This window comes from Notolabrus celidotus, chromosome 23 (genome assembly GCF_009762535.1).
Source record: "Notolabrus celidotus isolate fNotCel1 chromosome 23, fNotCel1.pri, whole genome shotgun sequence".
Taxonomy (NCBI): domain Eukaryota; kingdom Metazoa; phylum Chordata; class Actinopteri; order Labriformes; family Labridae; genus Notolabrus; species Notolabrus celidotus.
Genome location: NC_048294.1, coordinates 520,714 through 537,399, shown reverse-complemented (window position 1 = coordinate 537,399; position 16,686 = coordinate 520,714). Strand labels below are relative to the sequence as shown.

At 40.7% G+C, this 16,686-nt stretch overlaps 1 protein-coding gene across 1 annotated transcript; it reads right to left on the bottom strand.

Annotated features, from left to right (window-relative positions):
• Window positions 1–1,117: 1,117 nt before the first annotated feature.
• Window positions 1,118–4,310, bottom strand: LOC117807614 (butyrophilin subfamily 1 member A1-like). Its single transcript, XM_034676950.1, has 4 exons — window positions 4,241–4,310; window positions 3,615–3,896; window positions 1,972–2,100; window positions 1,118–1,813 (listed from the first exon to the last, which is right to left on the bottom strand). Exons 1-4 carry the CDS (start codon window positions 4,269–4,271, stop codon window positions 1,305–1,307), a joined length of 951 nt encoding a protein of 316 aa, XP_034532841.1. The 5' UTR covers window positions 4,272–4,310; the 3' UTR covers window positions 1,118–1,304.
• Between the last annotated feature and the right edge of the window lie 12,376 nt (window positions 4,311–16,686).

The following is a 16,686-nucleotide window of genomic DNA, read 5'->3' as shown; positions in this document are numbered from 1 at the left end:
GTGCGTCTTGGTCTTGGTACACAGCTACAGCTACAGCTACAGCTACAGCTATGAACATGTAGCTATGTGGCTATGCTAATTAGCACTAGCACTTATCCATGACAAATAAAAATCATCCACTAGATCTTCAAATCTGCAGACGTGGGGAGTCAAAGCGACCTTTTTGTTTATTAAGACAGCCTACAACTAGCATGCCTCCCTCCTAAGCTCCTTGTTAGCACACATGTGTGCAGGGAATGAAAAACAGAGGAGGGGTTGAGTTGTATTTTATACAGTCTATGGGTTGAACAAGCTCCGAGCTCTGACTCCGTGACAGACTGGATATTGTTGTTACGTAACAAAAACACAGAAGTCTGAAACGGCTGGTTTCACACACATTTACAGAAAGGTGGAGAAATCAGAACAGGGGCAGAATGGATTTTTTTCATTCTCAGGGGGTTTGTAGACAGGGACACAGATTTCAGGTAAAGAACCATTAAAAAGAACATTTTGCATGATATGTCACCTTTAATGGGACTGGGAAAAGTATTTCACGATACCACTGGCAGTGACAGGGTAGGGATTGTTTCACAATGGTTGTTGTTGTTGTTGTTTCTGTTTGTTTATTGTTTTGTTTTTAGTTTACCTTTTATATTTTCTTTAACCTAAAAAGCAAAAAAGTAACACAAGCTGTTGTTGTATGTCCATGCTTCATTTACTTACCATGTGCAGTTACTGGTTCTTTCCCTTTGCACACGTCTCTCACTTTTCCCATGTAGACGTGACTGCTAACTGCGTTTGGTGTTTATTTATAACATCCTCTAATATCATTAACTGATCAGCACTGCACTTCATGTATACCCTGTTTGTATCTCAATAAAAAGATTTTGACTAAAAAAAAACCATGTGGAATCAGAATCAGAATCAGAATCAGCTTTATTGGCCAGGTATGCTTGAACACACAAGGAATTTGACTTGGTAAACTGTGCTCTCTTTGTACAAGGCAGAATAATAAGACATACAAATAATAATAAAAAAAATAACAATAACATCAGCTATAAATACAAAAAGAACAACAAATAAGCATGACTAATATGTACAGTCTGAAATAATATAATGATGAATGAAATGAAATTAAAGTAATCACAATTGTTGCACTGAAATTGTATTGTCACGTACAATTACAAGTTTAATTTGGTCATTTGGTTTGTTTTCAATTTCATGTTCCAAAAGTATATACTACAGTGTATATATAGTATATACTGTACAGATGTAAGTGGTTGATTGTGTTCACATCATATGACAGAACAGAAGCACACTTTTGACTACGCTATGTGGAGGTGACTGTTTTCACCCATACCATCCATCTCCTCCTCCAGCTGCATGTCAATCATCTTCAGTTCATTTTCTTTGTTTGTACAGCTTTGTGTTATTGATGCAACTATACCCTCTGCACTCTCAAGAAGACTTTCAATGCTAAGTTGCTGATCCTCCAGCTCCACCTTTCTTTTCTGCAGTTCACCCTGAGCATCTAACAGACTCTGTTTTTCTCTCAAGTATCCCTCTGTTCTTTCTGTGTCATTGTCCCTCTCACTCTCTGTTTTCCTCACCACTTCATTAATCCTCTCATTGTTTTTCTCCCTCTCCTTCTCTATTCTCTGTAACTGCAACCTGAGTTTTGAATTTAGCTTTTGAAGTCCACTCTTCTGTTCCTTTAATTTAAACAAATCTTTATTCCAAACGTTCAGTTCTTCTTGGATCTTCTGGGAGTGTTTTTGGAGCTGAGAAACTTTAGCATGTGATGTCTCTGTTTGGTTTTTGGAACAGCATGGCACTGAAAAAGACACAGATAAAAGTCATGGTAGAAATACACAATATATATTAAAGCCAAGTCAAGGATTCACAAGATTAAAAAATAAAAAGATAAAAAGCAGGACAATGGATGCACACTTTCTCTCAAATTGTAAAAAAAAACATATTTATATCACTTACCAATTCCAGACTTGCTTTTATTGAAGAAATACCAAACACCTCCAAGTAACAGCATGCCACCAACTAAGCCACCAGCTAAGCCACCACAACAACCAATTAGGATACTGAGAATGGTGAGACTTTCAGGAGCTGAAAGAAAAATACAGAAATAAAAGCATTACAAATTATCTTAGAAAAAAAAATTACATTTCACATTTTAGTACAAATGGAGAGAGAAAGCTAGAAAAAGAAAGAGAGAGAGATAAAACTACTTCCCCTGCTAATGCCACCTTGTGTCTTGCCATTTGTGAATTTCTCCTGTTTTTCTTGTTGCTCACTCAGTGAGTTCGACACGTTACTTTATGTGAATTGTACAGTATGTGCCGCTAGTTTAATGATTGATAGTCACTGTCTCATGCAAACCTGTACAGCACTGTTAAATGGTGTCCTCTTGTGTCTGCATGCTTTTATGCTTTTGATGTGCGGATGCATGCTTCGCTTCATAAGTCATGTGCTTCTGTATATTCCTGCATGGATGCCTGAATTAATATTAGCTTAATGCTACTAATTGTTTGCCTAGAATGCTTTGTTTTTGTTTTTTTGGTTTCATGCATGTCTTGCATACTTAAATGTATTTCTTGGCTGCTTCCTGGTTGTCTTGCTCGATATATTTTATGTCCAGCTCCACCTTTTCAAAGACTGTTGTCATGATCCTCATCATGGCAGCCCTCCCCTCTCCCTCTTTGTGTGTGTGTTTAGTCATTTCCCTGTCTGTGACTCCTCCTCCTGTGTCTCTTCCCTCTTGTTTGTTCCATGTGGGTGAATGTGGGCGGGGTTTCCATCAACAGGCAGCACCAGGTGAAGCCCATTCACTAATCAACCCTCTACTATAAAGCCTCTGGATTTCCTCCTACTCATTGCCAGATCATACTTCAGTATCAGTGGTATTCTGAGTCCGTGGCTCCTCAGTATTTAACATTTGCTTGTCTTTGTGTGTGTTTAGCTGATGTCCTTGTGTGTTTCTGCCTTGCTGCAGAGATTGCTGTGCACGCTTCCTGCTCTTGTGCTGATCGCTTCCCTGTCTGCTGCTGGACCTGCCTGTTGCCTGAGCTCCTGTTTCCCTCTGTGTGTACGCTGGAGAGAGGGACTGCTCCGCTCTGTATCCATGGCGCCATTACCACAGGGTGGACGTCACTCCTGCCTCATGCAGAGCTGCCATTGTCACGTGGCTGACTTCAAATAAAAGACTTGTATATTCACAATCAATCTTTGCCTGAGCTTGCTTTTGGGTCCAGTTCTGGTTACAATGCATAACAACTGTCTTGTTACGCCGTCTTCTTTATGTAGTTTTTAGTCATCTTTAATGGTTAGGTGTTATTTGAACTCTGTGTTTTCTTTCTTCTTTTCTTTTTGGTTTTTGTTTTGTTTCTCCCTTTTTTTTTGGTTAGTCTCCTTTTTAACACCTGGAAAGGGACTATGATTTGAAAGTGGACTTTTGACTAACTCATGCATGTTTACAAAAATGTTAATTAATATGCATGGACCTTTTTAAATGAAAGACAAATAAAACATGGTAGGCAGTCAAGATAGCATTGAGCAAAATAAAACATGCAATATGATGCTGACACAAGCAACTATGGAAGACATTAGCCTGAAAAAATCACCTGATATCTTAAGCTGTGTCTCTCTGGTCTGCTTGATGTTCTGCTGATGGACTCTACAGGTCAAGATGTCATCATTACTCTTCTCCACAGTCACTCTTCTGCTGACAGTATAAAGACCATCAGCACCTTTGTCTCTCTCTGTAGGTCCAGCAGAGAGAAGCTTTCCCTCACCATCCAGCCACTGCATCTCAGTCTCCAGGTACCAGCCTTCAGACTCACACTCTAACACCACCTCATAGGTGTTTATAGAAATACGAGTAATGACAGGTGGGGAGAAAGAACCTGTAAAGAGAGGAGGGATGAATAAGAAAAATATATATATAGAAGTTAATTATATAAATATAGAAATATATTTGCACTCTCACATATCTCTGATTGTTTCAAGGCATTCAATAAAGCTATCATATATCCCAATCCTGCTGCGAGTACTTGTGGATGGCTAAGCAGAAATGGAACTTGACTGAAGCATAAGGTAAAAATTGCAATCAAAATGAATGAATCATTTGAAAGCTGTAATATCTATACTGAATTTAGATCTGAGATACAGATTCCTATCTAGCTCTGACAATTCCAGTGTTTTAGTACAGTATGTATGTTCCCTGACTCTGTATTTGACATATAGTTACCTTTATAAGAGTCTGCCAACAGGACGATCATCACAATGAGCTTGAAAACCAAAGCCCTGCAGGAACAGAGCTTTGGTTTAAGGTCAAATCCATCCTTTAGACAAAGCATCCTAAAGAAGGAAAAAATACAAAGATTGTATTAGGAATGAACCAAAAAGCCTCAGCTGTTATAGGCTGACCATCAATGATTCAGTGAGGGTCTCACTAGGCAAATTGGTCCCAGATGAGGGTCCAGACTAAGAAAGATTCACAGAACCCCCATGAAGAGGCAAAGAGGGAAAAGAGTCACCTTGCCCCGAAAGAGGGATACTGGGGCACCCCCCTAGTTCAGGTATCTCAGGGTTTTGTTCACAAGTGTGAGTAGGATGGATCACGAGTCTGACACTTGGCAGCAGTAATGTGGGAGTTGTACCAGACCTTCTTGGTGAAGAGGGAGCTGAACTGGAACGTAAAGGTTTCAATTTACCACTCGGTCTACATTCCAATCCTGAGGGAGTCAGTTGAGGTGGTTTGAGCATTTAATAAGCATTCTCCGTGGGCGCCTCGCTTTGGAGGTGTTCCAGGCACGTCCTACTGGCAGAAGGCCCCTGGGGTTGACCCACGAACTTGCTGGAGGGATTATATATCCCACCTGGCCCAGGAACACCCCATTATCCCTCAGGAATAGCTGGAAAACATTGCTAGGGAGAGGGATGTCTAGGTCGCTTTGCTTGGCCTAATGCCTCTGTGACCTGACCCTTTCTTCTAAGACTGCCTCACAGTTGGGCAGATAAAAGTCAACTATTGTTTGTGCTCACATTTACAGAAAAAAGGCATGAACTTAATATGACCATGATGATACTGATTTATGTTAATATGGAATGTATCTTAAGCCTGGATATTGTTGTTTAAAATATAATTATAATCAAAGATAACCAGTGATTCCACTTTGAAATAACATTTTCAGGTGGCGCTATGATTGTCTGACCTTTACCAAGATTATTCCTGATAGTAAAGTATGATTCATCAGTTTAATGGTAACCATTAAGAGCATCTGTGCCAGGAGCATAGACTGCCAACGTTAGTCTAATTCATTTTAAGTTTTGTTTTGTATTGTTTTCAATTTGAGAGCTTTATGAAAAGTGATCCACTAGAAGGAGAAGGAGGTCTCTCCCTTTAAAATACAAACAGTAGATTAAAAGTTCAATAACGCCATTCAAATAAAATATCTCCAACTATTTAAACGTTGCCTCAGTTTCAGCTTTCTATGAAATGTTTCTGAATTGGTTTATGATTGGCTGACAGCATCCTAAGCATTTTCCTGACAGGACTGTGATATATATGTTTTTATGTAAATATGAAAAGAGTCAAAGTCAGAGAGCCTCAAATACGAAGCAGCTAAACAGACTTTACTTGATATGTGGTCTCACTGCATTGTAAAGCTTTGTAAATGATCAGTTTGTTTAAAGCAATGATACATCATGAGATATTATTTTCGCTCTAAAGTTTTAAAGCACCACAGAAATGTAAATATAATTAAATCAACAGACACATACCTGCTGCTTCTCTGCGTCAGTCTCTCCTCAGGGTAGAAAGCTTCCTGGTCAAAGTCTGCAAATAAACACTAACTGACTTTAGTAACAAGGTGTCTCTCCTTTACAATCCTGTTGTTCTTACTTCCAGACTGCAGAGATATCTGTTGATAATGTTATATTGTTTCAAATATAATACTAAATCTATAATGGCAATATCCTTTAGTACTTTAATTTAAAATTGCTGAAGTTCTTCTCTTACTGCTGTCCTGCTTTTCAGTTGGTTGAGTCCTGACACCTGGCATCACTCTGTGTCATGGTCTGGGATATAGTTAATGAATAACTCATCTGAATCTGATCTGATTAGCGCCCTATTCGCCTGCTCCCAACATGCAGGCCTGCTCATCGTACCTGAAGTCTGTAAAAGTAGTATGGGAGGTCGAGCCTTCAGTTATCAGGCCCCTCTCCTTTGGAATCATCTACCAGTCAGGGTCCGGGAGGCAGACCCCCTCTCTACTTTTAAGAGTAGGCTTCAAACTTTCCTTTTTGATAAAGCTTATAGTTAGAGCTGGATCCCCAACCCCCAACCCCCCCATCACTCACTTTAACTCTTCCTGTCCCATTGAAAGTTACTAACCAAAGACCTTTCTGGAGTCCCTGAGCTCCCCCGCTGTAGACGTGCCAGACTCCAGCTGCTACAACTACAACTACTACTACTTGTTTCATTACTATCATTTATGTATTATTTAAAAGCACCATCAATCAATCAATCAATCTTTATTTGTATAGCGCCAAATCACAACAAATGTTATCTCAAGACGCTTTTACAAACATAGGAGTTCTAGACCACACTATGTCAAATTATGAACAGAGACCCAACACCAAGACAGGGTAAGACTCAGTCTGACCCCACCTTAATCCATCATGAGCATTGCACATCACAGTATTTAGCTAGTTACAGTGGAGAGGACAAACTTCCTTTAACAGGCAGAAACCTCCAGCAGGACCAGACTCATGTTAGACAGCCATCATGCCTCGACTGAGTTGGGTCTGGAAAGACAGATAGAGGGGAGTAAGAGAGAGAGGTGATAGTGATGAGACGAGTCGTAGAAGCTGTTGCCGCTGGAGTCCAGCACGTCCGTATCAGCTGGAGTCCAGATCGTCCACAGCAGGAGGACGTCTACGGCAGCTCAGAGGAATCTACGAGACAATGGAGTTCAGGGACTCCAGAAAGGTCTATGGTTAGTAACTTTAATGGGACAGGCAGAGTGAAAGTAAGTGATGAAGGGGTTGGGGGGAAGAAGGTGAGCTAGGATCCCAGTGTGTCAGTGTGCCAGTTCCCCCGGCAGTCTAGGCCTATAGCAGCATGACAAAAGCTGGTCCAAGCCTGATCCAGCTTAACTATAAGCTTTATCAAAAAGGAAAGTTTTAAGTCTACTCTTACCATGCATATTAATAAACACTTCTGTAAATATGCCAGTTAGCCAAAAGGCTAGTTTACATCTGTAGTCCCTTGCCAGATGTTAAAAAGGCTCCCTAAAAAGATCAAGATTAAACAAAGATAACATAGAGTAAAATAAAATCAAAATAAGAAGGTAGAGGAGAAACCAAAACACAAACAAACAAACAAACAAGAGGAGAAAAGAAAAGTACAAAAAGCACCATATGATTAAAAATGACTGAAAGCTACATCAGGACATGATATGACCGTCTTTGAGAAAGTGTCCATGGACATAAAATACATGGAGTAAGACAACCAGGAAGCAGCTATGAGGAAATGTTAAAGAAGACACATGCAGACACAACAGGACAACATTTAACAGTGCTGTACATGTTTGCATCAGGCAGTGACTACCAATCATTGAACTAGCTGCATGCAATTCAAATGAGGCAACATATAGATTGTTGGAGGACCTCTCTGAATGCCTGGTCCTCGCGTGTTCGTTTGATGAAGAAAATAGGATGGAGGTATTGAAGTTTCAAAAATCAGCTTTATTCTAAACACCAGTAGAAATTGCAAAGTGTACAGAGCTCTGGGTCTGACTATCGTGTCCCTGATCAACAACAGTGCTGTTCAGTTCACGAAGTCTGAACTCACTACTTTTTCCCTGACCCAGTATTTATTAACACATAGGATGAATTTGAATTGTGCATGATTTGAGGGCGTTGTCTCCCCCTCATTGGCCCGAGGCGCGTCCACGTCACCTCGTTCTGACTCCCATCATACTCCTCCAGGCCTGAGAAGTTGTCCTGAAACGTGAAAGTTAGTGCACACACATTCCTGTCTACCCTCAAGGATAACGTTCTCTCATCATTCACCAATGCACATCAGCTATGTGTGGTCTGCCACCTGCCCCCCTTAATTTCTGGGATACTGAACCTATGTCTGCTTATGCATGGAATTCTCCCAAGGCCCTGGTTCCTGTTTTTGGCTACATTACGTCTTACTTTTGATATGTCGTTGTGACTACGACCTTCAGGTCCTTCTTGTTGTTATGGTTTTCCGCTATCCAGACATGCAGTCATGGCGTTCTTTGGTTCTCAGTACTTTTCCACTCTCTCAGATGTTCAGGGTGACCGAGGCCTCAATACTGTACAGGTCTCAGTTCTCCGTGGTGCCAAGCTGCATGGTTTCAGTACACGCTATATTTGTATCTAACCACTCGTGATGATTAGTATATTTGGCTATATGAGTAAAATTAATATGATATAATATGATTAAGTAAATGAAGGTGATTGAGTAAATAGTGACAATTGTGAGTATATAAGAGTGAGGTGCGGAGTGTTATGATTGTCACTAGGACTGGACCCAAATGCAAAACTCAGGCAAGCTGGATTGTGAAAAATACAAGTGTTTATTCAGAGTGAACTCCGTGGTAATGGCGCCGTGGGTAACGAGCGGAGCAGTCCCTCTTTCCAGAGTCCTTCCACAGAGGGTAACTGGAGCTCAGGCAAAGGCAGGCAGGTTCAGCAGCAGACAGGGAAGCGATCAGCACAAGAGCAGGAAGCATGCACGGCAAACTCTGAATCTAAATGAAAACACACAAGGACGTCAGCTTGACACACACAAAGACAAGCAGAACAAAAACATGTTTGAGGAGCCACGGACTCAGTGTACCACTTAAAACTGAAGTACGATCTGGCAACGAGTAGGAGAGAATCCGGAGTCTTTATAGTGGAGGGTTGATTATTGAGTGGCTTCACCTGGTGCTGCCTGCAGAATGGAAACCCCGCCCACATTCACCCACAAGACACAAACAAGGGGAAGAGACACAGGAGGAGGAGCAACAGACAGGGAAATGACAAAACACACACAAAGAGGGAGAGGAGAGGGCTGCCATGATGAGGATCATGACACGGAGTCCCATATCCACAAGACTGAGCGACAGATGAGCACAACGAATAGACAACACAATCAAGCAACAGTATGTTAAAAAACACAGGACAGATTCACAGAGGGTCGACACAAGGTGGCAGCAGCAGGTGGAGGTGTGTTTAGTGCTGACAGATTTGGTTTCTTATGAGCCGCTGCTTCAAATGAAAACTAAATGAGCGGTATGTGTTGAGTTCTCTGATAGAGGTTGGTCATCAATCTCTCTCTTTATCTCCCTCTATCCCTCTCTCAGACACGGTCTCATTATGTATTCATCCAGTGAAAAATGTACTTTTTTTGTACTCTGTAGCTCATAGAGCAAAATGACTAATAACTTTGACAACATATACACTATTGCCCGTTATGTAGGATCATTTTGCTTTCAGACATATTCCTCTTCTTTATAAATGACATTGTTACAATCATTTCATGAGAAGAGGTGAGAAATATCTTATTCCAGCTTTATGGGCAACAATGTATTTAAATTGTGTTTATGTTGGAATAAATAAACATGTGGAATGAAAGTAATCATCTGAAATGTTTTATTGTCACATACAATTACAAGATGTCTTAATTTCTTCAAGGGTTTGTCTTCAATTTCAAAATGACATACTACTACTTCCTTTATCTGCAATCAGCTTTCTATCCAACATGGCAACATTAAGCAATTAAAGGTGACATATCACGCTTTTTTCATCAACATATATTGGTCTAAGAGGTCCCCAAAACATGTCTTTAAAGTTTATGCTCAAAAAAACACTTTGAAATCAGATTTTGGCATGCCTGAAAAGTCCTCTTCTTCATTCCTCATCAGAACACTCTGTTTTCCCTCTGACCACGCCCCCTCAGGAAGTGGATGTGCCTCGGCTCTCCAGCACGTTGATCTAATGTTTACATGTTGGCTGAATATACACGGCTGCTCAGAGATCGCGTTACTTCAACCCTCTGAATCTGATCCTGACGGAGAGGCGCCTGCAGCAGGACCTTTCTGAACGATTGGTCATAGATTTAGTGTTTCTTGTTGTTTTATTTATCAGTATGTAGACGTGTGTCTTGGTACACAGCTACCAACATGTAGCTATGTGGCTATGCTAACTAGCGCTAGCACTTATCCATGATAAATAAAAATCATCCACTAGATCTTCAAATCTGCAGACGTGGGGAGTCAAACCGACCTCTGCCAGAAAGGCAGCGGGACCTTTTATGAAGGATTGGTCACAGATTTAGTGTTTCTTGTTGTTTTATCTGTCAGTATGTCGACAAGCTACAGCTACAGCTACAGCTACAGCTACAGCTACAGCTACAGCTACAGCTACAGCTATGAACATATAGCTATGTGGCTATGCTAATTAGCGCTAGCACTTATCCATGACAAATAAAAATCATCCACTAGATCTTCAAATCTGCAGACGTGGGGAGTAAAACCGACCTTTGTGTTTATTAAGACAGCCTACAACTAGCATGCCTCCTTCCTAAGCTCCTTGTTAGCACACATTTGTGCAGGTAATGAAAAACAGAGGAGGGGTTGAGTTGTATTTTATACAGTCTATGGGCTGAACAAGCTCCGAGCTCTGACTCCGTGACAGACCGGATATTGTTGTTACGTAACAAAAACACTGAAGTCTGAAACGGCTGGTTTCACACACATTTACAGAAAGGTGGAGAAATCAGAACAGGGGCAGAGTGGATTTTTTTCATTCTCGGGGGGTCTGTAGACATGCCAGGGACACATATTTCAGGTAAAGAACCATTAAAAAGTCAATTTTGCATGATATGTCACCTTTAATAACAAATTAAAATGCTGAAAAAAACTGCTCTACATTACAGACTTCAAAGATTTCTTTATAATGTATCTATATATTTTTTTTATACCCCTTGTCCTCCTTTGGGGTCACCACAACAAAATATAACATTCAAACTAAAACTTCTAACATAAGAGACAACATTTAAGAATGAAAGTAAACAATATTCCTTTTCATAATATGGTAATATATATTGTTGTAATTTAATGTTGAGTCTTTTGAAGCATTTCTAATCGTTCATTTGCAACCAATGATTCAAATATAAATCCAAACAAGTAGGGAAAAAAATCATACATTGTCAAAACATCATCTAATCATCTTCAAGTTGTTTAGGTTTTTGTGGAACTTCAACAAGAAGTTTTGACAAACTCTAAAAATGTTGTGCATAAAACTCATTATTCTGTAAAAGTCAGTGTTTATGATATTTTCAGAGTAGTGGGTGGATTTATATGTAAGCTATTTTGAACCAGCAAAGAGGAAGAATGGTTCAGTGTACAGATTTAAGTGGTTGATTGTGTTCACATCATATGACAGAACAGAAGCACACTTTTGACTACGGTATGAGGTTTTGATTGTTACCGCCCATACCATCCATCTTCTCCTCCAGCTGCATTTCAATCATCTTCAGTTCATTTTCTTTGCTCGTACAGCTTTGTGTTATTGATGCAACTATACCCTCTGCACTCTCAAGAAGACTTTCAATGCTAAGTTGCTGATCCTCCAGCTCCACCTTTCTTTTCTGCAGTTCACCCTGAGCATCTAACAGACTCTGTTTTTCCCTCAAGTACCCCTCTGTTCTTTCTGTGTCATTGTCCCTCTCACTCTCTGTTTTCCTCACCACTTCATTAATCCTCTCATTGTTTTTCTCCCTCTCCTTCTCTATTCTCTGTAACTGCAACCTGAGTTTTGAATTTAGCTTTTGAAGTCCACTCTTCTGTTCCTTTAATTTACACAAATCTTTATTCCAAACGTTCAGTTCTTCATGGATCTTCTGGGATTGTTTTCGGAGCTGAGCAACTTTAGCATGTGATGTCTCTGTTTGGTTTTTGGAAGAGCAGGGCACTGAAAAAGACACAGATAAAAGCCATGGTAGAAATACACAATCTTTTTAAAGCAGAACAATATTTGGTAGAAAGCAATAATATGATATCACTTACCAATTCCAGACTTGCTTTTATTGAAGACATACCAAGAACCTCCAAGTGACAGCGTGCCACCAACTAAGCCACCAGCTAAGCCACCACAACATGCAATAGTGATAAAGAGTATGGTGAGGCTTTCAGGAGCTGAAAGAAAAATACAGAAATAAACACATTACAAATGTTTTTAAAAAACAGTTAAATTCAAGGTATAGATAGAAAGAGAGCTCAGACATGCAAAAACAACAGGGCAAAACATGCAATATAATACTGACATGAGCAACTGTGAAATAATGAATGAAACAATAATGCACAAGACAATATTAATTACATAAATAGACATTAGCCTGAAAAAAATCACCTGATATCTTAAGCTGTGTCTCTCTGGTCTGGTTGATGTTCTGCTGATGGACTCTACATGTGAAGATGTCATCATTACTCTTCTCCACAGTCACTCTTCTGCTGACAGTATAAAGACCATCAGCACCTTTGTCTCTCTCTGTAGGTCCAGCAGAGAGAAGCTTTCCCTCACCATCCAGCCACTGCACCTCAGTCTCCAGGTACCAGCCTTCAGACTCACACTCTAACACCACCTCATAGGTGTTTATAGAAATACGAGTAATGACAGGTGGGGAGAAAGAACCTGCAGAGAGAGGAGGGATGAATAAGAAAAAAAAATATATATAGAAGTTAATTATATAAATATAGAAATATATTTGCACTCTCACATATCTCTGATTGTTTCAAGGCATTCAATAAAGCTATCATATATCCCAATCCTGCTGCGAGTACTTGTGGATGGCTAAGCAGAAATGGAACTTGACTTAAGCATAAGGTAAAAATTGCAATCAAAATGAATGAATCATTTGAAAGCTGTAATATCTATACTGAATATAGATCTGAGATACAGATTCCTATCTAGCTCTGACAATTCCAGTGTTTTTGTACAGTATGTATGTTCCCTGACTCTGTATTTGATATATAGTTACCTTTATAAGAGTCTGCCAACAGGACGATCATCACAATGAGCTTGAAAACCAAAGCCCTGCAGGAACAGAGCTTTGGTTTAAGATCAAATCCATCCTTTAGACAAAGCATCCTGAAGAAGGAAAAAAGACAAAGATTGTATTAGGAATGAACCAAAAAGCCTCAGCTGTTATAGGCTGACCATCAATGATTCAGTGAGGGTCTCACTAGGCAAATTGGTCCCAGATGAGGGTCCAGACTAAGAAAGATTCACAGAACCCCCATGAAGAGGCAAAGAGGGAAAAGAGTCACTTTGCCCCGAAAGAGGGATACTAGGGCACCCCACTGGACCTATGAACTATCTGATTCCTGTAGGACCAAAGTGAAGTTAGGGACATTCTTAGTGCATGTTAGCCCTCCAAGGAGGTTACCTAGTGTCACTGATTCTGTTTGTGATTCTATGGACAAGATCTCAAGGTGCAGCCGGGGCAAAGAGGGTCTCCAGTTTGAGGTCCTCAGAATTCCATCTCTGCTTTTTGTAGATAATGTGATTCTTTAGGCTTCTTTGAGTTGGGACCTCCGGCAGGCATTAAGAAACAAGGAAGAGGGTCTAATTCTGAGGCCATGGTTATCTGCTGGAAAATGGTTTATTGCTCTCTCCGGATGGGAAGCCCCAAGTGTAGGAGTCCAAGTATCTCAGGGTCTTGTTCACAAGTGAGGGTAAGGTGGATCATGAGTCTGACGCCTCCGGATCACAACGTTGTTGGTAAAAGGGATGTCTAGGTTGCTTTGCTTGAAATAATGCCTCTTCGACCTGACCCCGGTGCACATCCCAACCAACACAAAGTTACACATACAGTGGTCTACATACAAAACAACAGAAGAATTTACTGTATACAGTTACAGTCAAAACAAAACTATGCTGCCTCCTCTCTTCTGTTTCGGTCTGGCCACAACACCTCATCCACGTCACAAGCAATGTTTTCCCTGGCCAAGCAGTGTGGGAAATAAAGCTCTGATTGCTAATTGTAAAACTGTGTGACAGGTGTGTACCCATGTGATGAGTCAGTGTGCAAAGTAGGGCAGTTCACTTTAGATTTTGAAAGACAGTGCGTTCTCTTCATGTAAATTGAGCCAAATGCACAGACTTGTGTGTAGTGTTTTGAAAAAAGTGTGTTTTAGAACTGCAGTTTGAGTGTAAAGCAGGAACTGTTCTTGTAGTTTAGCAGAATTGGTTCAGGGGGTTGGTGCATGGGTTACAAGTTGTAGTCATTTTGTCTCAAGTACCAAGTATTTGTGTGGAAACAGTTGAGAAAAACTGTAATGGTAATCATTCACAGACTGCCAACGTTAGTCTAATTCATTTTAAGTTTTGTTTTGTAATGTTTTCAATTTGAGAGCTTTATGAAAAGTGATCCACTAAAAGGAGAAGGAGGTCTCTCCCCTTAAAATACAAACAGTAGATTAAAAGTTCAATAACGCCATTCAAATAAAATATCTCCAACTATTTAAACGTTGCCTCAGTTTCACGGCTTTCTATGAAATGTTTCTGAATTGGTTTATGATTGGCTGACAGCATCCTAAGCATTATCCTGACAGGACTGTGATATATATGTTTTTATGTAAACATGAAAAGAGTCAAAGTCAGAGAGCCTCGAGTAGGAAGCAGCTAAACAGACTTTCCTTGATATGTGGTCACACTACATTGTAAAGCTTTGTAAATGATCAGTTTGTTTAAAGCAATGATACATCATGAGATATTATTTTCCATTAAAAGGTTTTAAAGCACCACAGAAAAAGAAATTCAAATACAAGTGGAAACAGACACATACCTGCCGTCTCTCTGCATCAGTCTCTCCTCAGGGTAGAAAGCTTCCTGGTCAAAGTCTGCAAATAAAACTAACTGACTTTATAACAAGGTGTGTCTCTCCTTTACAATCCTGTTGTTCTTACTTCAAGACTGCAGAGATATCTGTTGATCATTTTATATTGTTTAAAATATAATACTAGATCTAAAATGGCAATAGCCTTTAGTACTTTAATTTAAAATTGCTGCAGTTCTTCTCTTACTGCTGTCCTGCTTTTCAATAAGTTGAGATCTGACACCTGGCATCATTCTGTGTCATGGTCTGGGATATAGTTAATGAATAACTCAACTGAATTAGCGCCCTATTAGTCTGCTCCCAACATGCAGGCCTGCGTGTCGTACCTGAAGTCTGTAAAAGTAGTATGGGAGGTGGAGCCTTCAGATATCAGCCCATTTTAAAGCTTTGTAAATGAGATATTATTTTCTGTTACAAGTTTTTAAAGCAGAACTGAAATAGAAATAAATATGAATCAACTGGAAACAGACACATACCTGCTGCTTCTCTGCGTCAGTCTCTCCTCAGGGTATAAAGCTTCCTGGTCAAAGTCTGCAAATTAAAAAACGCTGACTTTATAGTAACAAGATGTGTCTCCTTTACAATCCTATAGTTTTTATTTCCAGACTGCAGTGAAAGCAAAATAAGAGTTAATGTTTGCCTCTTAACTCAGTTTACAGAAAACTACTGTTCAAAGTGTGAAAGTAAATTCAAACATCTCATGAAAGATTCAAGTAGTTCCTTTATCTATCATAAAAATAGGTGAGCACATATCTGATCTGAAATGAATGAAATTATCCTCAACAGCTGCATAATTCAATGTTTCTTTCACTTTCAAAATGAGTCTGTGAATCAGTAACTTTTATACCTAGAACACAATGATAGCTCCAAAGTAAATGATTACTAGACATAAAATACTAATTGCCGGCAGTAAGTCGAATTCGTTCCCGGTGGGGGTTGGACTCTGCCAGGGCTGCCCTTTGTCACCGGTTCTGTTCTGAACTTTTATGGACAGAATTTCTAGGCGCAGCCAAGTGGCGGAGGGGGTCCAGTTCGGTGGCCTTAGGACTCCATCTCTGCTCTTTGCAGATGATGTCATCCTATTGGCTTCATTGAACAGTGACCTCCAGCTTGCACTGGGATGGTTTGCAGCTGAGTGTGAAGCAGCGGCGATGAGGATCAGCACCTCTAAGTCTGAGGCCATGGGGCTCAGTCTGAAAAGGGTGGCTTGCCCTCTCCAGGTCGGAGGGGAGTCTTTGCCTCCAGGTGGAGGAGTTTAAGTATCTCGGGGTCTTGTTCATGAGTGAGTGGAAGAGGGAGTGCTAGACTGACAGACGGATCGGGGCGCCGTCTGCAGTGATGTTGACGCTGTACTGGTCTGTTGTGGTGAAGAGAGAGCTGAGCCGGAAGGCAAAGCTCTCAATGTACCGGTCAATCTACGTTCCGACCCTCACCTGTGATCACGAGCTGTGGGTAGTGACCGAAAGAACAAGATCAGGAATACAAGCGATGGAAATGATCTTTCTCTGCAGGGTGTCTGGGCTCAGCCTTAGAGAGAGGGTCAGGAGCTCAGACTTAAAGTAGAGCCGCTGCTCCTCTGGATCAAGAGGAGCCAGATGAGGTGGTTCGGGCATCTGGTCAGGATGCCTCCCGGACGTCTCCCTGGGGAGGTGTTTCAGGCATGTCCGACTGGGAGGAGGCCACGGGAAGACCCAGGACACGCTGGAGAGACTATGTCTTTCAGCTGGCCTGGGAGCGCCTCGGTATCCTCCCAAAAGAGCTGGAGGAAGTGA